The sequence below is a fragment of the Anopheles funestus genome, chromosome 2RL (assembly GCF_943734845.2).
Source record: "Anopheles funestus chromosome 2RL, idAnoFuneDA-416_04, whole genome shotgun sequence".
NCBI classification, from domain to species: Eukaryota; Metazoa; Arthropoda; class Insecta; order Diptera; family Culicidae; genus Anopheles; species Anopheles funestus.
In genome coordinates this window covers 38,804,129-38,831,531 of record NC_064598.1, presented here as the reverse complement: position 1 = coordinate 38,831,531, position 27,403 = coordinate 38,804,129, and the positions used below count along the sequence as shown (strand labels likewise).

The window sequence follows — 27,403 nt, the reverse complement described above, 5'->3', positions numbered from 1 at the left end:
GTTAGTCTTAATCGGGTTGTTATATGGTGAGTGTTAGCTCCATGGGATTAACGGTGTGAGTAAGAGTGTCCACAATGGAACCAGTTGTAAGAAAGGTACTGTTGGGCTTGATCCAGTGAATAGGTGTAAGATGTGTAATGTAGAAATGAATGTAGAATGAAGAAATTTTTGCCACGTGATCTTTAAAACTGCGTTAAACGCCATCTACATATATTATGAAAATTCAATCATCTTTAATTTTGTGCAAATTTTATGACTGTGATGGCTATTTTGCTGCATACTTGTCCCTGCACTCCACATACAAAATATGCCAAAGGCACATAATGTTGAGCTAGATTTAGAGTGCGTATTCAAGTCTCTAAACATTCGTAAGCAGTTCTTCGTTCCTATGCTGTGACGGCATCACGTCCTCAATGTAAATTAAATCTATTATTATTCTCAGCCCTGACGCAGTAAAATTTTGTGATAGGTCATACGATTCAATTAACTGCTGGACCAGGAGCCAGTTCCCTTGGAAGTAGCGAGTTCGCAGCGATCCGTAAATACAAGTAGGTTCAGTAGTTCCGACCTGAACTCGCTGCGCCCATAGGTCGGTTCCGAGTCTCTTCTCGTTTTGTTGTACTGTCAACCTCTAAAGGCGCCATTTGTACAGTTCCTAACAATAACTCCGCTTAGGGCGTCCTGGCAGGTTACCCCTCACTCACTGTCATTCTACCTACTCGTCTACCCAACGACATGCTCTCAGTTATTCCTGTTGATAACTGTTTTTTATTAGGCAGATGACTTTAACATTATTTCCCCTATCTCCATTTCCACTGATTACGCCAAAACTTCCACAATCGCTTTACTGATTGGTGCTCTCAAAATCATCTTTGTCTATATGCCACTAAATGTTGTGCAAATTCCTTTTTTTCATTCATGCTCCCCAATCGTAAGTATTTACGTCTTTTGTGGTGTTCGTTTTAACAGATCCAGTAGTTTAAAAGACCTTGCAATATGAATAAATTACATGATGTTACACAAACTATATTCAAATAACAAATAAACTGAGTTCAGACAGATTTGAAATTATTCTCGCGCATATTTCCTGGCGATAAATTTAGATCAAAAGTGTCATTTTGGTTTTGCGTTTATCGCTTATGGATCATCCTTCACGTTTCTTTTCACAGATTATGCTTCGCGGCGTGCTGTTAGGGTGGTTGCTTCAGGTTGGGTTTGTCGTTAGTGTAGCAACGAATTACACCACTCCAATAGATGAGAAAGTAACTGTCAGCAATGTAACAGATGAGAGTGTAACTAATGGCAATGTAACTGATGAGATTGTTATTGCTAGTAATGTAACTGTAGGAAAAGTCATTGCAGACAGTAAAGGCAAGACAAACCGTACTAGTCGCCAGTTAGCGTATAACACGATTACCAGCCCCATTGGATTAGGCACACAGAGTGTTTTACCGTACAATGGTGTGATCCAGAATGTCTTACCAATAGGTGGTGCCATCTCGACCTTGGGGTCCTCTATTACATGCCCAGCCGGAAGCATACTTCGCAATGGACAGTGCCTACAGCAATTAAGCTATTGTCCACCGGGCTACAATCTAGTCGGAAACACATGTGTCGGTCAAACTACTTGTCAGCAAGGATACAACCTTGTCAATGGACAATGCCAGCTGCAAGCTCCTTGCGCTACGCAAATGTGTGGAATGGTACAAGCTCCAGTTGTACAGCAAGTAGCTCCTGTAGTACAGCATGCACCACCTCCAGTAGTCCAGCATATACCACCTACAGTAGTACAACAAGTAGTACCTCCAATAGTACAAGCTCTTCCACCACCACCACCCCCAATCGTAACATGTACATGTGAGGCGGGCTATGTACAGGTAGGCAATCAGTGTATGAAGCAAGAATCGAAACCAACCGAAACTCGCACCCAAGAAAGTAGCCATGTCGAACAGCTTACCTGTCCGGTTGGGTATGACCTCAATGACGAGGATTGTGTACAGCACAATAGTCAAGAAGCGCGTTGCGACCGAGGCATTCGTCGGGATGATGTTTGTGTGGTTAACGCCGAATGTGTCTATCCTTTCGTGATCGATGAGTATGGGCGGTGCGTCAGAAATACGACCACCGTAGCAAAATGTCCCCCGGAAACTCGGCTGGCCGGTAACATCTGTCTTTACAACACACCCGAGTGTCCAGCGGGCTACCAGAAAGAAGCCGGAATATGTATACAAAGAGAGCAGGTTCCGATCAGCTGTGATGCCGGTGGAACCCGTTCCGGTAGTTTGTGTGTGGTGGGAAATCCCGAGTGTCCAGCGGAGTACCGATTGTCCGATGGACAATGTATTCTGGAACAACGTACTACTCCCCGATGTCCGCCTGGCTCCAGACCGCAGGGTGATGTGTGTGTTGTGCAGGAAACAAGCTGTCCACCGGGCTTTACCGATCGCGGTGGCGGTATTTGTGTGAATCAAGAGCGAAAACCCGCCACCTGCCCGTCCGGAGCACGTTTAGTGGGTGATGTGTGCGAGTCGGATCGGGAGATTTGTCCGCGTGACTACAAGCTCGAGTACATGCAGTGCGTTAGATACAGCCAACAACCAGTGACCTGTCCGCGTGAGATGCGCATGCTAGGTGGGGAGTGTATTTCTTCATCTGTAAGCTGTGAGGTGGGATTCACCCTAAAGAATGGTGAGTGCATTCGGGAACAGATCGGTCGACGAATCTGTCCATCCGGCAGCGTTATGCACGATGAACATTGCATCATGGGTGGACCTAGATGCGATTCTGGTTTTGAACTTCGTAATGGTATTTGTGTGAAGCAATATCGAGAAGAACCACGCTGTTCAAATGGAGCTCAACTTCGCAATGGAAAGTGTGTCCTGAGGATCGACGATTGCCCACCGGGAGCAATACGGCGCGATGGAGAATGTGTACGAGGTGAACAGGTTGCACCAACGTGTGATGTTGGATTTTCGTACGTCCGAGGTGTCTGTCTGGCGCAACCACGGTGCGAATACGGCTATACCTACAAAAAGACGGAGTCCATGTGTGTAAGCACGAGCACGACGGCGATGACCTGCCCGAGTGGCACTAATCTAGAGGGCGAACAGTGTGTTTCGCGTGACATGTTCTGCATGGAGGGCTATACATTGCAGGGAGGCCAGTGTGTGAGGCAGGTAACCACGGCTCCAGTTTGTCCACCGGGTTCTACCATGCATCGGGACCGGTGTCAAACTAGCGTTGCGGCTCAATGTCGCGCTGGAAGTATTGCCATGAATGGTGGATGTGAAATCCAAGAAACTGTCGCTCCGTCCTGTCCAGCAGGTTACAATTACTTCGGCGGACAGTGCCATGGTACAGTGACTACTTCAGTACCTGCTCCTGCTCCTGCTCCTATTGCTGCTCCTAGTCCGTGCATGTACGGCGCCTGTGCAAATCCTTGCATGACCGGTATCTGCGGTATGCCTTGTGCTACTGGATGTGCCACACAAACGGTCCAGGCAGTCCAGCCTGTTCAGGCCACCAGCGTCCAGACAATTCAGTCGACGCAAGCAGCTACCTGTCTCGCAGGATATACCATGCAAAATGGTGTATGTATTCGACGTTCCGTCACACAGATGGATTGTCCTTACGGCTATACCATGGATTCTGGTCAGTGTATCATGTACCATATGATGACATGTACTGCAGGCAGCGTGCTGCAAGGAGATCGCTGCGTGCGTTTACAGACCCGTCCGGCCACATGTCGGGAAGGATACCAACAGTTAGGGGACCGTTGTGTCCACACGCGACCAACCTGCCCGTCAGGCTATCGCAATATGGGAGGAGCATGTGTTACCGTGACGGAAAAGCCCGCCACCTGTGCGGACGGAAGCACCAAAAGACAGGGTTACTGTGTAAGTACTCCTAGCTGTCCCTCTGGCTACTATCTGCATCGGAGTATGTGCCAACGCGAAGAGCATACGTCTATTAGTTGTCCGAGTGGATTTGTGCTTGCCGATGAAGAATGTATCTCGCAAATAAGCTGTTCGCCCGGATTCCGACTAGAGGGAAGCATGTGTGTTCGTTCGGAACAACGTTCTGCATCGTGTCCACCATCAGCACGTCTTGTACGTGACTTGTGCGTGGTTGGCAGTCCTACCTGTGAGCATGGTTACGAGTATATCGGAAATCGTTGCGTGAAAACAGAATATCGACGACCGGTATGCCCACCTGATACGCGCCTGCGTGACAATGTCTGCGTACTAGTTCGACCACCACACTGCGAAGTTGGTTACACGTTCTCAGCCGGACAATGTACAAAATTGGACAGACAACCGATCAACTGTCCATATGAATTCCAAGTGCTTGGCGATCGATGCATTTCACACCGGTTAATATGTCCGTCTGGTTTTTCGCTGAAGGGAGGAGTATGTGAGCGGGACGTTCGTCGCACGCTTGCCTGTCCTTATGGAAGCATTCTACGCGATAACCTCTGTATTGGTGATGGTCCGTCTTGTGAACCTGGCTACAATATGGTTCGCGGGGAATGCATCCGTGCTGAATACAGCTCACCAGAATGTCCACCCGGTACAGTCATCACCGATGGGCGCTGTGTGCGTAGTGCTACTTGTGCACCAGGCTACCAGCTCCGTGGCAACCTTTGTGTGAAGCAGCGTGTCGTTAAGCTGACGTGCGCTCGTGGATTCTTGCAGGATGGAAATTGTGTCGCACCTGGTCCGAACTGTCCCGTAGATTACGAGATGCGTCGTGACGGATGCATACGGCGTGAGACATCGCAACCGAGCTGTCCGCAAGGAGGAAATCTACAGGATAATTACTGTGTCATCGGTCGACCTCGATGCTCGGATGACTACCGGTATGCGTACGGTCGCTGTACAAAGGTGTCGAAGGTACGGGCCCAATGCCGAGGAACCGCCGTACTAAAGGATGGCATGTGCGTAACCAAGGTGACCTCCTCTACTCCCTATTGCTCAAATGGATACACGCTACAGGGAGGCATGTGTGTTCGAACGATCTACGCTCAAGCAACATGTACGTCCACTGCTTCATCTATCAGCAGCAGCAGCAACGTGGCTAGTGGAGCAACGACCAGCACTATTCATAGCAGCAACATAGTGGCTAGCGCGCCAACGGTTGTGATTGATACGATCCCATCGTATTCGCAGATCGTCTCAATCGATTCTGGCTCGTCCATCGCCAAGTCGTCAAACGTAGTTACTACGTACCATGAGGAACGTTCAGGCACTAGTAATTTTGATGATTATATCACCGGCGACAATGACGTCGCTATTGGCGTTGGCGCTTATGAGGAGTATCCCACATACTCCAGCTCCAACAGCTACTCCAGTTCCAAGATAGACAGCTACTCTAACTCTAACTTAGACACTTACACCAGCTCCAATGTAGATACCAACGACGTGACGTCCTCGTACGACTTTGAGGTAACAGTACCAAAGAAATCGGAAGATGCATCAGGCACCGCCACGGAGGTGGTACGAGAGAAGCGCTGCACCGTGGTCGGACCACGCGTTTGTATGAACTATGGCGGAAGTTGGTCATGCGAGCAGCATCAATATCACGATATTGCATCCAGTTATTGTGAGAGCGAAAGCACGGTCATTCAATTGGTTGCGAATCACCACATAGCCTACAACGGAACAGTTTTTGTGATGGCTCCAAACGAAGCAGAAGATGAAGGATACGATGAATCATACGATGAAGATGAAGAATTGGAAGGAAGTACGTTAGGTGAACAATTAGTAAATTTACCGTATGGCTAATGTAACTTTTCTCATCCCACTAGGTACACTGGACTGCAGCCAATGTGAAGATGAAAGTTACTCCTGCTCGAAAAGGTGTTTCACATACGATCAGTGCGATAGCTGCACCACTATTAAGCTTGAACAATTCTGCATGACAGCAAACTCGTCTATGATGTGTCAATATACAAAAATGGGGAGATAGTACCCTAGGCAGCTTGAGCTTAGTAATTTTCCATTGACAAAACATTGACGAACGCAAAAGTTCTTCAAAATTAAAATAATCATGCATGATAATAACAAAACTCTAACAAACTATAATTTTAAATCTGTTCTGATTAACCAGCAATTTAAATAAAATTCATATTTCTTACGCATAACGGAAATTTTGTATTTGTGTGGGGGCTAGCAAACAGCTGCGAAATTCATGGGACGGACCAGTGCTGGAGTTCTCTACACGACAGCACCGGAGATTAAATCCGATCGGGGCCAAACTCCCGTACGCAGGACTGACTATCCTCTCTCTCTCTTCCTGGTTTTAACGACCTTACAGGTCACGCCGGCCATTTCTGGCATTCTAGACTTACATATTTTACCACGTAGCCGGATAGTCATTCCTTGCTACGGGGGAACGGTCCGGATGGGATTTGAACCCGGTCCTGCCGTGTGGACCGGCGCCGTTTATCATTTGCACCACCGGGCCGCCCCGACTGACTATCCTGCAGCGGCTAAATAAAGTCAGCTAAAGGTAAGTAAAGGAATGCCAATAATGGCAGAGCAAGCCCTCTTGAGGTTGTAGTGCCACAAAATAAAAAGGAGAACTTTATTATGACTTCTAGTCACAGTTTTTCATCAGTGACAACCCCACAGTCCACCCTGCACCCTCTTGACAACTAGTAACGTGGGCGGCTCGATAGCGTGTATGGAAGCGGCGACGTTCTTTACACGACAGGACCGGTTATTCAAACCCCTCTGACTATATGTACATTAACTGACTATGTTGTACCTGTATTACCTTTCAAGTGCAACATTTATTCAACCCAACCTATTTTTCTACCTTTTACCACTTATTGGAGCCCAATTAGAATAGTGCTCAGCCTAGCTCAGAAGAACCTATAGCTTGATCGGTATTTCTTGTCGGAAATCTCGTCTCCTGGTGATCTTGACATTGTTTTGAACTTTGCATTAAGCTCATGTATTCCTAAAAGCTACCCCTCGATACATTGCTCGCAGTGAACCTCCGTGGTTGAACCTTCCGTTCTTCAATTTCACGAAGGTTCATTACGTCAGGGCCGCATTTGTAGATTCCTGCGTGAGGCATTTACATTTTGTTTTAATTTGCCAAACTGTTAACTTGACCAACTGGATGGGTAATCGCGATATGGGCAAAAAGTTTTAGTACACTCTCAATTCAAGCTAAAAAAAATCTGGACGTATTCCATACACAACAAGTGTAATTTAATAAAATTCACAGAATACTTAAATTATGGCATAACGATCCACCATTCGGCTGAAATAACTTTAATTTCGCTTCAACATCATTTTAGCGACTTACCAAACAATATGCCTGTGGGAATCATGATTGTGAGCATACATAAGGGATCAATAAATCGATCAAAAATACCAAACAAAAGCATTAAATAGCAATACACAATCAGAAAATTTAAACCAGTGTTCAAACAATCGAAAAGTAGAGTTAAAACAAAATACAAAAAATTAGAAACGGTTAGGTTTGGTAATTTCGGGATTATTTCTTCATTGCGATAGCTCTTCTTCTTTTCTGGCCTGTTCACGGTCGAGCACGTCTCGTAGACATGGGCTGGTCGCCAATCCGCTTCCAGGAAACTCAGTCCAGTGCTGCAGTTCTCCATCCACAGCTGCATCCGATCTCCGACAGGTTTGACTCCACCTGATCCAGCCAACGAGCTCGCTGTGCTCCTCTCCGTCTCGTGCCGAACGGATCACTGACGAGCACCTTCCTGGTGGGGCATGAGTCCGGCATCCTCATCACGTGGCCCAGCCATCGTATCCTTCCGGATTTGACCACCGTCAGAATATCTGCTCCACCAAACAGCTCAGCTAGCTCGTGGTTAATTCTCCTTCTCCACACGCCCTGCTCGCACACTCCGCCAAAGATAGTCCTTAGCACCCGCCGTTCGAAAATAGCGAGTGCATTGGCATCCTCCGTTAGCAGAGTCCAGAACTCGTACCCGAAGAGGACTACCGGACGTATCAGTGTGCGATATATCGTGCATTTCGTGTGTTGCTGGAGCCTTCTGGATCGCAGGAGTTTGTGGAGCCCGTAGTTGGCACGATTTAACTGACAAGACGCCTTCGTATTTCGCTGGCCGTGTTGTTGTCCGAAGTTACGATCGTACCAAGATAGCAGAACTCCTCTACCACCTCGAGATCGTCGTCGTCAAGTGATACTCTGCTAACGAGTGGGGCTCTATCACGGTCAGAGCCTCCGGCAAGCAGATGCTTTGTCTTTGTCGCATTGATCCTCAATCCAATTCTGTCGGCCTCGCGTTTCAGTCGGGTGTTGCGATTTGCATTTGTTCCGAAAAAATTGTTAAACGACAAAGTACTTTTACAATGTTCAAATCCAAAATCGTATTTTGCAGAGAAAAAAAATCTGTATTAAGAATTTATTAATTTCATTTCATTCTGCAGCAGAGTTTCTGCTGCTTTTTGAATGGAATTCATCCTTTATATTTCCGGCATCATAGAAAGGTCCATCATCGAGAACTGTCGCGGCATTACAACTACGTGTACTGAAACCAACATATCTGTATATTACTGTGTATAGGACGATCCGGTCGTGTATGTGATAAACGGCGCCGGTTCCACGTGACATGACCACAGATCGTTAAGCCAAGCAGAGAACGAGAGAGACTATGTACTGAGGTCAAATATTTGTTGGCAAAAGCACCGATGGATTGGATGTACCTAGCATATGAAATTTCTGTTGGAAACCCCGAAATATATGGTAAGAATGTTTCGGAGCACAAATGAACCGAAAACGTTGAGGTTAAAGGGAGAACTAACTTATTTTTTTATTACCTATAATTCATCGATGGGTCGACACTCGCTTTGTCGACAGTGACAGTGTTGCCAGGAATTAATATATTGGATGTATTATTATTTTTTATACCAACAATTTCTGTGTGTTGCATACAGTGTCTATCTGCATTTTGATCTTTTGGTCTACTAAAAATCAATGCATCTTCACGCGGTTTTTAGGAACTAGACAAATACGGACAAATGATTCAGGGTGTCGAACTATGTGTTACGATATGCTGCTTTGAGACAATCGTTCGAAATTGAAACTTCGTTCGGTGAGGTTTCAAAAGCAAGGACATGTTGTGCCAAAAGCACAACGCTGATAACCCAACTTCCGTGAAACATTCCAAGACGTCAGCACGATTACCGTTCCAGATTTTAACTGAACCGACGTAGATCATGAACGGACAAGAATTCCACGAAAATCCCTTAATGATAACCTTTCGGCGTTAATCTCAACATTTTCGACAATGTATGATTTGAATATGTATTTGACAATGTATGAGAGCGATTTTTAAGCCGATTCCAAGAAGAATTTGGTAACACAACAAAATTTAAAATAGATTTCCAAGAAAACTGATTAGAAACCACAGAAAACACGAGCCAGAAGGTCAAAGAAACAAACATTGGTAGTATTCTCCAGCATCTTGGCAAAATACCAAATGTTCATTTGGCAATGAACAATGCTAGTTCACTGATAAGAATGATCAACACATTACGCGAGTATGTCTTCGCCCATCTCATTTTACATAACACCACTGAACATCAACAGTACTAAAAAAAAATTATACCATTATGCTTTCTTTTCTTAAATCATTTTTGACCATTGATTAAAGATAGTCGTAAGAAGCAAAGAGTATTTAAATCATACCACAACTTCATTAGGGGTTAGTCTTAATCGGGTTGTTATATGGTGAATGTCGATAGCTACATGGGATTAACGGTGATTAAGAGTGTCTACGATTAAACGAGTTGTAAGAAAGGTACTGTTGGGCTTGATCCAGTGAATAGGTGTAAAATTTTTAATGTATTAGTGCAATCTATTGCATAGAAATTGTAAAGACAAATTATGATAGACAATACCGTGATATAATGAATGGAACGTAAAATATTCTGTGGTAGAGAAGATTTTTGCCATGTTATTTTTAAAAGTGCGTTAAACGCCATCTTTATTATGAATATTTAATCATCTTTAATTCTGTGCAAATTTTATGACTGTGATGGCCATTTTGCTGCATATTTAAGTGTCTTCTCGTTTTGTGACATTGCAACCTTTAAAGGCGCCATTTGTCAACCCTACGACAAATGGAGGTACGGGCCGGATTACAGACCTTTTGTGTTGTTGTTTAGAAATTGGCGTCACACACAGATAAACCAACCACAGTTTTATCATTACTCTGCCTTCGTTCCCAACAACATGGAAATCACCCTGGATCGTCCCTATCCCTATCGAAAATTGCCATATTTCCTGGCGATAAATTAAGATCAAAAGTGTCATTTTGGTTTTGCGTTTATCGCTTATGGATCATCCTTCATGTTTCTTTTCACAGATTATGCTTCGCGGCGTGCTGTTAGGGTGGCTGCTGCACGTTGCGCTTGTCGTTAGTGTAGCAACGAATCACACCACTCCAATAGATGAGAAAGTAACTGTCAGCAATGTAACAGATGAGAGTGTAACTAATGGCAATGTAACTGATGAGATCGTTATTGCTAGTAATGTAACTGTAGGAAAAGTCATTGCAGACAGTAAAGGCAAGACAAACCGTACTAGTCGCCAGTTAGCGTATAACACGATTACCAGCCCCATTGGATTAGGCACACAGAGTGTTTTACCATACAATGGTGTGATCCAGAATGTCTTACCAATAGGTGGTGCCATCTCGACCTTGGGGTCCTCTATTACATGCCCAGCCGGAAGCATACTTCGCAATGGACAGTGCCTACAGCAATTAAGCTATTGTCCACATGGCTACAATCTAGTCGGAAACACATGTGTCGGTCAAACTACTTGTCAGCAAGGATACAACCTTGTCAATGGACAATGCCAGCTGCAAGCTCCTTGCGCTACGCAAATGTGTGGAATGGTACAAGCTCCAGTTGTACAGCAAGTAGCTCCTGTAGTACAGCATGCACCACCTCCAGTAGTCCAGCATATACCACCTACAGTAGTACAACAAGTAGTACCTCCAATAGTACAAGCTCTTCCACCACCACCACCCCCAATCGTGACATGTACATGTGAGGCGGGCTATGTACAGGTAGGCAATCAGTGTATGAAGCAAGAATCGAAACCAACCGAAACTCGCACCCAAGAAAGTAGCCATGTCGAACAGCTTACCTGTCCGGTTGGGTATGACCTCAATGACGAGGATTGTGTACAGCACAATAGTCAAGAAGCGCGTTGCGACCGAGGCATTCGTCGGGATGATGTTTGTGTGGTTAACGCCGAATGTGTTTATCCTTTCGTGATCGATGAGTATGGGCGGTGCGTCAGAAATACGACCACCGTAGCAAAATGTCCCCCGGAAACTCGGCTGGCCGGTAACATCTGTCTTTACAACACACCCGAGTGTCCAGCGGGCTACCAGAAAGAAGCCGGAATATGTATACAAAGAGAGCAGGTTCCGATCAGCTGTGATGCCGGTGGAACCCGTTCCGGTAATTTGTGTGTGGTGGGAAATCCCGAGTGTCCAGCGGAGTACCGATTGTCCGATGGACAATGTATTCTAGAACAACGTACTACTCCCCGATGTCCGCCTGGCTCCAGACCGCAGGGTGATGTGTGTGTTGTACAGGAAACAAGCTGTCCACCGGGCTTTACCGATCGCGGTGGCGGTATTTGTGTGAATCAAGAGCGAAAACCCGCCACCTGCCCGTCCGGAGCACGTTTAGTGGGTGATGTGTGCGAGTCGGATCGGGAGATTTGTCCGCGTGACTACAAACTCGAGTACATGCAGTGCGTTAGATACAGCCAACAACCAGTAACCTGTCCGCGTGAGATGCGCATGCTAGGTGGCGAGTGTATTTCTTCATCTGTAAGCTGTGAGGTGGGATTCACCCTAAAGAATGGTGAGTGCATTCGGGAACAGATCGGTCGACGAATCTGTCCATCCGGCAGCGTTATGCGCGATGAACATTGCATCATGGGTGAACCTAGATGCGATTCTGGTTTTGAACTTCGTAATGGTATTTGTGTGAAGCAATATCGAGAAGAACCACGCTGTTCAAATGGAGCTCAACATCGCAATGGAAAGTGTGTCCTGAGGATCGACGATTGCCCACCGGGAGCAATACGGCGCGATGGAGAATGTGTACGAGGTGAACAGGTTGCACCAACGTGTGATGTTGGATTTTCGTACGTCCGAGGTGTCTGTCTGGCGCAACCACGGTGCGAATACGGCTATACCTACAAAAAGACGGAGTCCATGTGTGTAAGCACGAGCACGACGGCGATGACCTGCCCGAGTGGCACTAATCTAGAGGGCGAACAGTGTGTTTCGCGTGACATGTTCTGCATGGAGGGCTATACATTGCAGGGAGGCCAGTGCGTGAGGCAGGTGACCACGGCTCCAGTTTGTCCACCGGGTTCTACCATGCATCGGGACCGGTGTCAAACTAGCGTTGCGGCTCAATGTCGTGCTGGAAGTATTGCCATGAATGGTGGATGTGAAATCCAAGAAACTGCCGCTCCGTCCTGTCCAGCAGGTTACAATTACTTCGGCGGACAGTGCCATGGTACAGTGACTACTTCAGTACCTGCTCCTGCTCCTGCTCCTATTGCTGCTCCGATTCCTGCTCCTATTGTTGCTCCTATTGCTGCTCCTATTGCTGCTCATATTTCTGCTCCTATTTCTGCTCCTAATCCGTGCATGTACGGCATCTGTGGAAATCCTTGCATAACCGGTATCTGCGGTATTCCTTGTGCTACTGGATGTGCCACACAAACGGTCCAGGCAGTCCAGACAGTCCAGGCAGTCCAGGCAGTCCAGCCTGTTCAGGCCACCAGCGTCCAGACAATTCAGTCGACGCAAGCAGCTACCTGTCTCGCAGGATATACCATGCAAAATGGTGTATGTATTCGACGTTCCGTCACACAGATGGATTGTCCTTACGGCTATACCATGGATTCTGGTCAGTGTATCATGTACCATATGATGACATGTACTGCAGGCAGCGTGCTGCAAGGAGATCGCTGCGTGCGTTTACAGACCCGTCCGGCCACATGTCGGGAAGGATACCAACAGTTAGGGGACCGTTGTGTCCACACGCGACCAACCTGCCCGTCAGGCTATCGCAATATGGGAGGAGCATGTGTTACCGTGACGGAAAAGCCCGCCACCTGTGCGGACGGAAGCACCAAAAGACAGGGTTACTGTGTAAGTACTCCTAGCTGTCCCTCTGGCTACTATCTGCATCGGAGTATGTGCCAACGCGAAGAGCATACGTCTATTAGTTGTCCGAGTGGATTTGTGCTTGCCGATGAAGAATGTATCTCGCAAATAAGCTGTTCGCCCGGATTCCGACTAGAGGGAAGCATGTGTGTTCGTTCGGAACAACGTTCTGCATCGTGTCCACCATCAGCACGTCTTGTACGTGACTTGTGCGTGGTTGGCAGTCCTACCTGTGAGCATGGTTACGACTATATCGGGAATCGTTGCGTGAAAACAGAATATCGACGACCGGTATGCCCACCTGATACGCGCCTGCGTGACAATGTCTGCGTACTAGTTCGACCACCACACTGCGAAGTTGGTTACACGTTCTCAGCCGGACAATGTACAAAATTGGACAGACAACCGATCAACTGTCCGTATGAATTCCAAGTGCTTGGCGATCGATGCATTTCACACCGGTTAATATGTCCGTCTGGTTTTTCGCTGAAGGGAGGAGTATGTGAGCGGGACGTTCGTCGCACGCTTGCCTGTCCTTATGGAAGCATTCTACGCGATAACCTCTGTATTGGTGATGGTCCGTCTTGTGAACCTGGCTACAACATGGTTCGCGGGGAATGTATCCGTGCTGAATACAGCTCACCAGAATGTCCACCCGGTACAGTCATCACCGATGGGCGCTGTGTGCGTAGTGCGACTTGTGTCCCAGGCTACCAGCTCCGTGGCAACCTTTGTGTGAAGCAGCGTGTCGTTAAGCTGACGTGCGCTCGTGGATTCTTGCAGGATGGAAATTGTGTCGCACCTGGTCCGAACTGTCCCGTAGATTACGAGATGCGTCGTGACGGATGCATACAGCGTGAGACTTCGCAACCGAGCTGTCCGCAAGGAGGAAATCTACAGGATAATTACTGTGTCATCGGTCGACCTCGATGCTCGGATGACTACCGGTATGCGTACGGTCGCTGTACAAAGGTGTCGAAGGTACGGGCCCAATGCCGAGGAACCGCCGTACTAAAGGATGGCATGTGCGTAACCAAGGTGACCTCCTCTACTCCCTATTGCTCAAATGGATACACGCTACAGGGAGGCATGTGTGTTCGAACGATCTACGCTCAAGCAACATGTACGTCCACTGCTTCATCTATCAGCAGCAGCAGCAACGTGGCTAGTGGAGCAACGACCAGCACTATTCATAGCAGCAACATAGTGGCTAGCGCGCCAACGGTTGTGATTGATACGATCCCATCGTATTCGCAGATCGTCTCAATCGATTCTGGCTCGTCCATCGCCAAGTCGTCAAACGTAGTTACTACGTACCATGAGGAACGTTCAGGCACTAGTAATTTTGATGATTATATCACCGGCGACAATGACGTCGCTATTGGCGTTGGCGCTTATGAGGAGTATCCCACATACTCCAGCTCCAACAGCTACTCCAGTTCCAAGATAGACAGCTACTCTAACTCTAACTTAGACACTTACACCAGCTCCAATGTAGATACCAACGACGTGACGTCCTCGTACGACTTTGAGGTGACAGTACCAAAGAAATCGGAAGATGCATCAGACACCGCCACGGAGGTAGTACGAGAGAAGCGCTGCACCGTGGTCGGACCACGCGTTTGTATGAACTATGGCGGAAGTTGGACGTGCGAGCAGCATCAATATCACGATATTGCATCCAGTTATTGTGAGAGCGAAAGCACGGTCATTCAATTGGTTGCGAATCACCACATAGCCTACAACGGAACAGTTTTTGTGATGGCTCCAAACGAAGCAGAAGATGAAGGATACGATGAATCATACGATGAAGATGAAGAATTGGAAGGAAGTACGTTAGGTGAACAATTAGTAAATTTACCGTATGGCTAATGTAACTTTTCTCATCCCACTAGGTACACTGGACTGCAGCCAATGTGAAGATGAAAGTTACTCCTGCTCGAAAAGGTGTTTCACATACGATCAGTGCGATAGCTGCACCACTATTAAGCTTGAACAATTCTGCATGACAGCAAACTCGTCTATGATGTGTCAATATATAAAAATGGGGAGATAGTACCCTAGCTTGAGCAGCTTGAGCTTAGTAATTTTCCATTGACAAAACATTGACGAACGCAAAAGTTCTTCAAAATTAAAATAATCATGCATGATAATAACAAAACTCTAACAAACTATGATTTGAAATCTGTTCTGATTAACCAGCAATTTAAATAAAATTCATATTTCTTACGCATAACGGAAATTTTGTATTTGTGTGGGGGCTAGCAAACAGCTGCGAAATTCATGGGACGGACCAGTGCTGGAGTTCTCTACACGACAGCACCGGAGATTAAATCCGATCGGGGCCAAACTCCCGTACGCAGGACTGACTATCCTCTCTCTCTCTTCCTGGTTTTAACGACCTTACAGGTCACGCCGGCCATTTCTGGCATTCTAGACTTACATATTTTACCACGTAGCCGGATAGTCATTCCTTGCTACGGGGGAACGGTCCGGATGGGATTTGAACCCGGTCCTGCCGTGTGGACCGGCGCCGTTTATCATTTGCACCACCGGGCCGCCCCGACTGACTATCCTGCAGCGGCTAAATAAAGTCAGCTAAAGGTAAGTAAAGGAATGCCAATAATGGCAGAGCAAGCCCTCTTGAGGTTGTAGTGCCACAAAATAAAAAGGAGAACTTTATTATGACTTCTAGTCACAGTTTTTCATCAGTGACAACCCCACAGTCCACCCTGCACCCTCTTGACAACTAGTAACGTGGGCGGCTCGATAGCGTGTATGGAAGCGGCGACGTTCTTTACACGACAGGACCGGTTATTCAAACCCCTCTGACTATATGTACATTAACTGACTATGTTGTACCTGTATTACCTTTCAAGTGCAACATTTATTCAACCCAACCTATTTTTCTACCTTTTACCACTTATTGGAGCCCAATTAGAATAGTGCTCAGCCTAGCTCAGAAGAACCTATAGCTTGATCGGTATTTCTTGTCGGAAATCTCGTCTCCTGGTGATCTTGACATTGTTTTGAACTTTGCATTAAGCTCATGTATTCCTAAAAGCTACCCCTCGATACATTGCTCGCAGTGAACCTCCGTGGTTGAACCTTCCGTTCTTCAATTTCACGAAGGTTCATTACGTCAGGGCCGCATTTGTAGATTCCTGCGTGAGGCATTTACATTTTGTTTTAATTTGCCAAACTGTTAACTTGACCAACTGGATGGGTAACCGCGATATGGGCAAAAAGTTTTAGTACACTCTCAATTCAAGCTAAAAAAAAATCTGGACGTATTCCATACACAACAAGTGTAATTTAATAAAATTCACAGAATACTTAAATTATGGCATAACGATCCACCATTCGACTGAAATAACTTTAATTTCGCTTCAACATCATTTTAGCGACTTACCAAACAATATGCCTGTGGGAATCATGATTGTGAGCATACATAAGGGATCAATAAATCGATCAAAAATACCAAACAAAAGCATTAAATAGCAATACACAATCAGAAAATTTAAACCAGTGTTCAAACAATCGAAAAGTAGAGTTAAAACAAAATACAAAAAATTAGAAACGGTTAGGTTTGGTAATTTCGGGATTATTTCTTCATTGCGATAGCTCTTCTTCTTTTCTGGCCTGTTCACGGTCGAGCACGTCTCGTAGACATGGGCTGGTCGCCAATCCGCTTCCAGGAAACTCAGTCCAGTGCTGCAGTTCTCCATCCACAGCTGCATCCGATCTCCGACAGGTTTGACTCCACCTGATCCAGCCAACGAGCTCGCTGTGCTCCTCTCCGTCTCGTGCCGAACGGATCACTGACGAGCACCTTCCTGGTGGGGCATGAGTCCGGCATCCTCATCACGTGGCCCAGCCATCGTATCCTTCCGGATTTGACCACCGTCAGAATATCTGCTCCACCAAACAGCTCAGCTAGCTCGTGGTTAATTCTCCTTCTCCACACGCCCTGCTCGCACACTCCGCCAAAGATAGTCCTTAGCACCCGCCGTTCGAAAATAGCGAGTGCATTGGCATCCTCCGTTAGCAGAGTCCAGAACTCGTACCCGAAGAGGACTACCGGACGTATCAGTGTGCGATATATCGTGCATTTCGTGTGTTGCTGGAGCCTTCTGGATCGCAGGAGTTTGTGGAGCCCGTAGTTGGCACGATTTAACTGACAAGACGCCTTCGTATTTCGCTGGCCGTGTTGTTGTCCGAAGTTACGATCGTACCAAGATAGCAGAACTCCTCTACCACCTCGAGATCGTCGTCGTCAAGTGATACTCTGCTAACGAGTGGGGCTCTATCACGGTCAGAGCCTCCGGCAAGCAGATGCTTTGTCTTTGTCGCATTGATCCTCAATCCAATTCTGTCGGCCTCGCGTTTCAGTCGGGTGTTGCGATTTGCATTTGTTCCGAAAAAATTGTTAAACGACAAAGTACTTTTACAATGTTCAAATCCAAAATCGTATTTTGCAGAGAAAAAAAATCTGTATTAAGAATTTATTAATTTCATTTCATTCTGCAGCAGAGTTTCTGCTGCTTTTTGAATGGAATTCATCCTTTATATTTCCGGCATCATAGAAAGGTCCATCATCGAGAACTGTCGCGGCATTACAACTACGTGTACTGAAACCAACATATCTGTATATTACTGTGTATAGGACGATCCGGTCGTGTATGTGATAAACGGCGCCGGTTCCACGTGACATGACCACAGATCGTTAAGCCAAGCAGAGAACGAGAGAGACTATGTACTGAGGTCAAATATTTGTTGGCAAAAGCACCGATGGATTGGATGTACCTAGCATATGAAATTTCTGTTGGAAACCCCGAAATATATGGTAAGAATGTTTCGGAGCACAAATGAACCGAAAACGTTGAGGTTAAAGGGAGAACTAACTTATTTTTTTATTACCTATAATTCATCGATGGGTCGACACTCGCTTTGTCGACAGTGACAGTGTTGCCAGGAATTAATATATTGGATGTATTATTATTTTTTATACCAACAATTTCTGTGTGTTGCATACAGTGTCTATCTGCATTTTGATCTTTTGGTCTACTAAAAATCAATGCATCTTCACGCGGTTTTTAGGAACTAGACAAATACGGACAAATGATTCAGGGTGTCGAACTATGTGTTACGATATGCTGCTTTGAGACAATCGTTCGAAATTGAAACTTCGTTCGGTGAGGTTTCAAAAGCAAGGACATGTTGTGCCAAAAGCACAACGCTGATAACCCAACTTCCGTGAAACATTCCAAGACGTCAGCACGATTACCGTTCCAGATTTTAACTGAACCGACGTAGATCATGAACGGACAAGAATTCCACGAAAATCCCTTAATGATAACCTTTCGGCGTTAATCTCAACATTTTCGACAATGTATGATTTGAATATGTATTTGACAATGTATGAGAGCGATTTTTAAGCCGATTCCAAGAAGAATTTGGTAACACAACAAAATTTAAAATAGATTTCCAAGAAAACTGATTAGAAACCACAGAAAACACGAGCCAGAAGGTCAAAGAAACAAACATTGGTAGTATTCTCCAGCATCTTGGCAAAATACCAAATGTTCATTTGGCAATGAACAATGCTAGTTCACTGATAAGAATGATCAACACATTACGCGAGTATGTCTTCGCCCATCTCATTTTACATAACACCACTGAACATCAACAGTACTAAAAAAAAATTATACCATTATGCTTTCTTTTCTTAAATCATTTTTGACCATTGATTAAAGATAGTCGTAAGAAGCAAAGAGTATTTAAATCATACCACAACTCCATTAGGGGTTAGTCTTAATCGGGTTGTTGGTGCGATATGGTGTTCGCGATGGAACCAGTTGTAACAAAGGTACTTATTCGATAGCTTAAGTAATGTTCTATCTATCTATCTATCTATCTATCTATCTATCTATCTATCTATCTATCTATCTATCTATCTATCTATCTATCTATCTATCGATCTATCTATTTATCTATCTATCTATCTATCTATCTATCAATTGAAGTATCTATGAAATTCTCGCGTCACGGTGTTGTGTGCAAACTCCTCCGAAACGGCTGTACCGATTTGTATGAAATTTTGGCTGTATATTCGGCAGGTATGGGAATAGAGTTTTAAGTGCCGAATAAATTCTAAGTTAGTGGTAACGAATGAATCAATCAAAGTACACATGACGCGATATTTGTGCTATGTTATTCTGTAAAACGTTATGTGGGTAGTAAATAAGAAGCAAGATAAGTGTGTGTATAATTACAAAAAGTTGTGTTGTGATTCACGGCAGAGCGGTACATGTGGAAACGGCGCCAATCCTACACGAGAGGACCTGGTCGCAAATCCCAGTTGTCAAGGAAGATCAGAAATGTCTCATGAAGTTTCAGTGTTACCAAAGAAGAACGAAGAAAAAGTGTTTTGATTGGGAATATTATTTCGATCGGAAATGGTACTTTAAAATTCCTCCATTGATCAATCTTGTATGTATGTTTTGCAGTTTAAGCTTCACGGGTGAGCATATTACAATTGAATGTGCATGTGAAGCAATTAAAATTGCGTGCGTGCGTGCAGAAACCATCAGAGATAATTGGAAAGAATTCAAGATCACAAGATCGTAGTTTGCTACACGCAAAAACAAATTTTTTGAGGGTACAGCTAGTTTTGTGGGGTCAGCTAGCTTACAGGCTTCAACAGAACTGGTGAATTTGATCGTGTGAATAGGGATAGGATGTGTGACGCGTTTTCTAATAGTGACATTTTTAAGAAGCAAATGATCGCTAGACAGTTTCTGCGTTAAAGCTAATCGTAAACAAAAGCGGTAAAAGTGGATGATTTTCGACATGATGTTTACGTAGTTTCCAATCCATAAACGAATTATTAGTATTAGTGTTTTAGTTATATAAATCTCTTTCTTTTCATTTTTTAAATAGTTTTCTCTATTAAGATGTCGACTATCTAGCTTCATATGTTTTTTGGTACGGGTTTGTTCCAATCGGAGTTCACGTTTCAGCCGTGTCAAATAGCCGTGTTTGCTATTTTAAAATGATATCGCAGTGCGAGAAGGATAACAGTTGACTAAGTGTGAAATATTCATGGTTTAATGATTACTGTGCATATGAGGGTATCACAGTCAATCCGTTTCTCGTAACCTTTATTTCTTGACAAAACGGTTAAAGTTCAGGACCGATCAACCACAGTGACCGAGCAACTACTACGAGGCGCATGATGTATTACGATTGACTTTGTGTTACTTGGTTACTTTTGGGAATTGATATCAATTGCTCAAAAGGCAATTTTGTTTGTATAAGAACCATGTTCTGAATCAATACGGTCGGGCCGTTTTAAATGAATAAAAAAAAGAACCATGTTCTGGCACTCATTTTGACTAAGCCCGTTAGTGTTGTGTTGTGCAAGTTGCAATTATACACAGAAGTTTTCTAAAAAGAAAACCAGATTTTGCTTAGAAAATGTACACACTGTAAGTCCACTAATTTTCGTGTAAGGGGATTTCTTGAAAATGCCTAAGTATTGTGATGAAACCATGTTTGCACTTAAGTAAAGTTCGAGTACATGCAGTAGTTTTGTTGCGTAGCTCTGTTACCTGGCCGGTTATCTAATGATAGACAAAATTGTGATACAATGAAAGAGTACTCCTTATAAGCAAAAGAATAGTCATTATAAGGAAATTTTCATTCCGTTATGCTTAAAGACACAGGAACTGTTATGCAGAGACTAGATAGTATTCAGAGAAATTTTACGTGCTTCGCAGTACGTAGAGATCTTCACAGTTACACCATTCGTGTGCCGTAATACTTTAATAGAAATTGAATCCCAACATTAGCAAGCACAATCCTTTTTCTTTGCTTGTATCTATCCCTATTCCCTGCTAGTGATGCCTATTTATAGGTGGATCAGTTGATCTGATCTGATCCATGGAGAAAAATTCCAATGATAAGAGATCATATGATCTGGGATCATCTTTGTACGGCGATGTGATCCGTAATGATCTGAGATCACTTTTCTATGGAGATGTGATGATGACGTGTCTATTGAGTCTCGATGAGCACGGATAAACGCATTCCACTGTATGTATTACCAAATGGTGGATGCTCGAACGCTTATTACAGCAGATTAGTTTATTAGAATTGTTCTGTATTTATCGCTTATGAAACATTCTTTATTTTTCTTTCCACAGACAATATTTCGCGGCGTAATATTAGGGTGGCTGCTTCAGGTTGCGCTTGTCGTTAGTGTAACAACGAACTACACCACTCCAGGCGATAAACTAAGTGCCCGCAATGTAACAAATGGGAATGTTATTGCTAGTAATGTAACTGTGGGGAATGTAACGGTTGGCACGACAAATCGTACTAATCGTCAGCTAGCTTATGACGATTACAGCCCTTATGGATTAGACATACAGGACGATTTGCCATACAGTGATGCAGTGCAAAACATTTTTCCGTCTCGTCCCTCCATTAGATGTCCCGTCGGAAGCGTATTGCGTAATGGGCAGTGCATACATCAATTAAGCTATTGTCCACCGGGCTACAATCTAGTCGGAAACACATGTGTCGGTCAAAGTACTTGTCAGCAAGGATACAACCTTGTCAATGGACAATGCCAGCTGCAAGCTCCTTGCGCTACGCAAATGTGTGGAATGGTACAGCAAACAGTACCTCCAATAGTACAGGCTCTTCCACCACCACCGTCCCCAATCGTGACATGTACATGTGAGGCGGGTTATATGAAAGTGGGCAAGCGGTGTATGAAGCAAGAATCGAAACCAACCGAAACTCGCACCCAAGAAAGTAGCCATGTCGAACAGGCTACCTGTCCAGTTGGGTATGACGTCAATGACGAGGATTGTGTACAGCACAATAGTCAAGAAGCGCATTGCGACCAAGGCATTCGTCGGGATGATGTTTGTGTGGTTACCGCCGAATGTGTTTATCCTTTCGTGATCGATGAGTATGGGCGGTGCGTCAGAAATACGACCACCGTAGCAAAATGTCCACCGGAAACTCGGCTGGTCGGTAACATCTGTCTTTACAACACACCCGAGTGTCCAGCGGGCTACCATAAGAAAGCCGGAATATGTATACAAAGAGAGCAGGTTCCGATCAGCTGTGATGCCGGTGGAACCCGTTCCGGTAATTTGTGTGTGGTGGGAAATCCCGAGTGTCCAGCGGAGTACCGATTGTCCGATGGACAATGTATTCTGGAACAACGTACTACTCCCCGATGTCCGCCTGGCTCCAGACCGCAGGGTGATGTGTGTGTTGTGCAGGAAACAAGCTGTCCACCGGGCTTTACCGATCGCGGTGGCGGTATTTGTGTGAATCAAGAGCGAGTTCCCGCTACCTGCCCGTCCGGAGCACGTTTAGTGGGTGATGTGTGCGAGTCCGATCGGGAGATTTGTCCGCGTGACTACAAACTCGAGTACATGCAGTGCGTTAGATACAGCCAACAACCAGCGACCTGTCCCCGTGAGATGCGCATGCTAGGTGGCGAGTGTATTTCTTCATCTGTAAGCTGTGAGGTGGGATTCACCCTAAAGAATGGTGAGTGCATTCGGGAACAGATCGGTCGACGAATCTGTCCATCCGGCAGCGTTATGCGCGATGAATATTGCATCATGGGTGAACCTAGATGCGATTCTGACTTTGAACTTCGTAATGGTATTTGTGTGAAGCAATATCGAGAAGAACCACGCTGTTCAAATGGAGCTCAACTTCGCAATGGAAAGTGTGTCCTGAGGATCGACGATTGCCCACCGGGAGCAATACGGCGCGATGGAGAATGTGTACGAGGTGAACAGGTTGCACCAACGTGTGATGTTGGATTTTCGTACGTCCGAGGTGTCTGTCTGGCGCAACCACGGTGCGAATACGGCTATACCTACAAAAAGACGGAGTCCATGTGTGTAAGCACGAGCACGACGGCGATGACCTGCCCGAGTGGCACTAATCTAGAGGGCGAACAGTGTGTTTCGCGTGACATGTTCTGCATGGAGGGCTATACATTGCAGGGAGGCCAGTGTGTGAGGCAGGTAACCACGGCTCCAGTTTGTCCACCAGGTTCTACCATGCATCGGGACCGGTGTCAAACTAGCGTTGCGGCTCAATGTCGCGCTGGAAGTATTGCCATGAATGGTGGATGTGAAATTCAAGAAACTGTCTATCCGTCCTGTCCAGTAGGTTACAATTACTTCGGCGGACAGTGCCATGGTACAATGACTGCTTCAGCACCTGCTCCTAGTCCGTGCATGTACGGCGCCTGTTCAAATCCTTGCACGACCGGTGGTTGCGGCATTCCTTGTGCTACTGGATGTGCCTCACAAAATGTACAACCGTCACGAACGTCAGTTACCTGTCCTCGAGCATTCACTTTTCACAGGGGTGTATGTATTCGACGCTCCATAAAAAAAATGGATTGTCCGTACGGCTATATCATGGATTCTGGTCAGTGTATCATGTACCATATGATGACATGTACTGCAGGCAGCGTGCTGCAAGGAGATCGCTGCGTGCGTTTTCAGACCCGTCCGGCCACATGTCGGGAAGGATACCAACAGTTAGGGGACCGTTGTGTCCACACGCGACCAACCTGCCCGTCAGGCTATCGCAATATGGGAGGAGCATGTGTGACCGTGACGGAAAAGCCCGCCACCTGTGCGGACGGAAGCACCAAAAGACAGGGTTACTGTGTAAGTACTCCTAGCTGTCCCTCTGGCTACTATCTGCATCGGAGTATGTGCCAACGCGAAGAGCATACGTCTATCAGTTGTCCGAGTGGATTTGTGCTTGCCGATGAAGAATGTATCTCACCAATAAGCTGTTCGCCCGGATTCCGACTAGAAGGAAGCATGTGTGTTCGTTCGGAACAACGTACTGTATCGTGTCCACCATCGGCACGTCTTGTACGTGACTTGTGCGTGGTTGGCAGTCCTACCTGTGAGTACGGTTACGATTACATCGGGAGTCGTTGTGTGAAAACAGAAAACCGACGACCGGTATGCCCGCCTGATACACGCCTGCGTGACAATGTCTGCGTATTAGTTCGACCACCACACTGCGAAATTGGTTACAAGTTCTCAGCCGGTCAATGTACAAAGTCGGACAAACAACCGATCAACTGTCCGTATGAATTCCAAGTGCTTGGCGATCGATGCATTTCACACCGGTTAATATGTCCGTCTGATTTTTCGCTGAAGGGAGGAGAATGTGAGCGGGACGTCCGCCGTACGATTGCCTGTCCTTATGGAAGCACTCTACTCGATAACCTCTGCATTGGTGATGGTCCGTCCTGTGAACCTGGCTACAACATGGTTCACGGGGAATGTATCCGTGCTGAATACAGCTCACCAGAATGTCCACCCGGTACAGTCATCACCGATGGGCGCTGTGTGCGTAGTGCTACTTGTGCACCAGGCTACCAGCTTCGTGGTACCCTTTGTGTGAAGCAGCGTGTCGTTAAGCTGACGTGCGCTCGTGGATTCTTGCAGGATGGAAATTGTGTCGCACCTGGTCCGAACTGTCCCGTAGATTACGAGATGCGTCGTGACGGATGCATACGGCGTGAGACATCGCAACCGAGCTGTCCGCAAGGAGGAAATCTACAGGATAATTACTGTGTCATCGGTCGACCTCGATGCTCGGATAACTACCGGTATGCGTACGGTCGCTGTACAAAGGTGTCGAAGGTACGGGCCCAATGCCGAGGAACCGCCGTACTAAAGGATGGCATGTGCGTAACCAAGGTGACCTCCCCTATTGCCTATTGCGCAGATGGATACACGCTACAGGGAGGCATGTGTGTGCGTATGATCTACGCTCAAGCAACATGTACGTCAACAGCTTCATCTAGTATCAGTAACAGAATGTATAGCAATATCATGGCTAGTGCATCACCAGTCGTGGTTGACGCGATACCATCCCTACCATCGTATCCGATATTTGACACAGTCGATTCTGGCTCAACCATTGGAGAGTTGGCGAACGTAGCTACTACGTACCTGGAAGAACGTTCAGGGATTAGTAATTTTGATGATTATATCACCAGCGACAATAACGTTGTCGTCGGCGTTGACGATTATGAGGATCCTACCTATTCCAATTCCAATATAGACATCTACTCCATCGACACCAGCTCCAACTCGATCGCATCTACTACCTACCAAGAAGAAGGATCAGACACTAGTAGTGTTAATGATGATATCACTCAGGGCAATCACATCGCCGGCGGTGTCCTATATGAGGCGTCCCGGTCCTCCTTCAACTCTGACAAAGAAACCTACCCCAGATCCGAGATATATACCTCCTCTAGCTCCAAGGCAAACACACACTATGCCACGGACGAAGCTAGTGCAAAAGCGATCGCAGCAGTAACGGTTTCATCGCGACCATCGCACTCGAAAATTGTCTCAACCAACTCTGGATTGTCCATCGACGAGTCATCGAACGTAATCACAACGTACCAGAAAGAACGTTCAGGCACTAGTAGTGTTAATGATTATATCCATGAAGGTAATGATACCAGCGTTGTCGTTGGCGTTTATGAGGAATCTCCGACCTACTCCAGCTCCAAGGTAGGCACCGACGACGCTTCGTCCTCGTATATTCACGATCGTGATGAAAAGGTGACAATATCGAACGAATCGACAGAAATAGCACGTGCGGCCACGGAGGAGGCTAGTACAAAAACGGTCGGGACTGAGACGGTTTCATCCCTACCATCGCACTCGACATATGTCTCAGTTGATTCTGGTTCGTCGATTGGCGAGTCGTCGAACGTAGTTACTAGTAGTGTTAATGATGATATCACTGAGGGCAGTGACATCGCCATCGGTGTTGCAGAATATGAGGAGTCACTGGCCTACTCCAGCTCTGAGACAGACACCCACCAAGCTTCGTCCTCGTATGATCACGATCATGATGAAAAGGTGACAATATCGGAAGAATCGTCAGAAATATCACGTGCGGCAACGGAGGAGGCTAGTGCAAATACGGTATTGACTGAGACGGTTTCATCTCTACCATCGCACTCGACATTTGTCTCAGTTGATTCTGGTTCGTCCATTGGCGAGTTGTCGAACGTAGCTACTACGTACCAAGAAGAAGGATCAGACACTAGTAGTGTAGATTATGACATCACTAAGGGCAGTGACATCGGTGTTGCAGAATATGAGGAGTCGTCCATTGGCGAGTCGTCGAACGTAGTTACTACGTACCAAGAAGAAGGATCAGACACTACTAGTGTAGATTATGACATCACTAAGGGCAGTGACATCGGTGTTGCAGAATATGAGGAGTCCCTGGCCTACTCCAGCTCTGAGACAGACACTTACTCCAGCTCCGAGACAGACACCTTTGACGAATCTTCCTCGTATGTTTCTGGCTCGTCCATCAGTGAGTCGTCGAACGTCGTTACAACGTACCAGGATGAAAGAACAGACTCTAGCAGTGGCACGGATTATATTACCGACGGTGATGACATCGGCATTGCGGTTTATGAGGAGTCTCCCACATACACCAGCTCCAAAATGAACACTTACTCAAGCTCCAAGTCCTACGACGTTTCTGGCTCGTATGTTGAAAGTTTTGATTCCAAGGTGACAGCATCGAGTAGTGGCAAATCGGCGTTTAAGCGTAGTAAGCGGCCACATAGGGCGTCGTCGACCAAGGGGGGCCCATCGCAAAAGGTGATCCCTTCGGCCAAGGTGGCCCCGTTGGCCATGATGGTCCCGTCCGCCAAGGTGGCCCCGTAGTGCCTCCACATCCGACCACCCCCCACCACATGTCTTCCAATGGCATAGTTGCCACATTTATATTACCAGTGCTTAATGCAAGGGGCTGAGACAATTATATTATATGATTATATGATGTGTATAGAATTCTACATTGGGGGAACTGTCAACACAGGACTAGTGTAGCCAGTCATGCAGAATTTCTTCCAGTAGGCTGTTATGATGGTTTCGATCGAAGCAGACAAAGAAAGATACGCTAAGCAGCTTGAGCTTACTGATTTTCTGCTGACAAAACATTGGCCAACGCAAATGTTCTTCAACAATAAAATAATCATGCATGATAATAACAAAACTCTAACAAACTATGATTTGAAATCTGTTCTGATTAACCAGCAATTTAAATAAAATTCATATTCCTTACGAATAA

At 45.9% G+C, this 27,403-nt stretch overlaps 2 protein-coding genes across 3 annotated transcripts; both read left to right on the top strand.

The window, feature by feature from the left end:
- The first annotated feature begins 9 nt into the window (after positions 1–9).
- LOC125761896 (zonadhesin-like) lies at positions 10–27,403 on the top strand. 2 transcript variants are annotated; one of them, XM_049423460.1, is made up of 5 exons: positions 10–95; positions 1,170–3,176; positions 12,383–12,410; positions 23,309–25,920; positions 26,224–27,403. In XM_049423460.1, the coding sequence occupies exons 1-5, from the start codon at positions 75–77 to the stop codon at positions 26,995–26,997; spliced, it is 5,442 nt and encodes a 1,813-aa protein (XP_049279417.1). In that variant the 5' UTR covers positions 10–74; the 3' UTR covers positions 26,998–27,403. The 2 variants fall into 2 exon arrangements, with proteins under 2 accessions (XP_049279417.1, XP_049279414.1); XM_049423457.1 differs by having other exon boundaries at positions 23,309–27,403.
- LOC125761912 (uncharacterized) lies at positions 4,165–6,095 on the top strand. Its single transcript, XM_049423501.1, has 2 exons — positions 4,165–5,742; positions 5,807–6,095. The coding sequence occupies exons 1-2, from the start codon at positions 4,515–4,517 to the stop codon at positions 5,965–5,967; spliced, it is 1,389 nt and encodes a 462-aa protein (XP_049279458.1). The 5' UTR covers positions 4,165–4,514; the 3' UTR covers positions 5,968–6,095.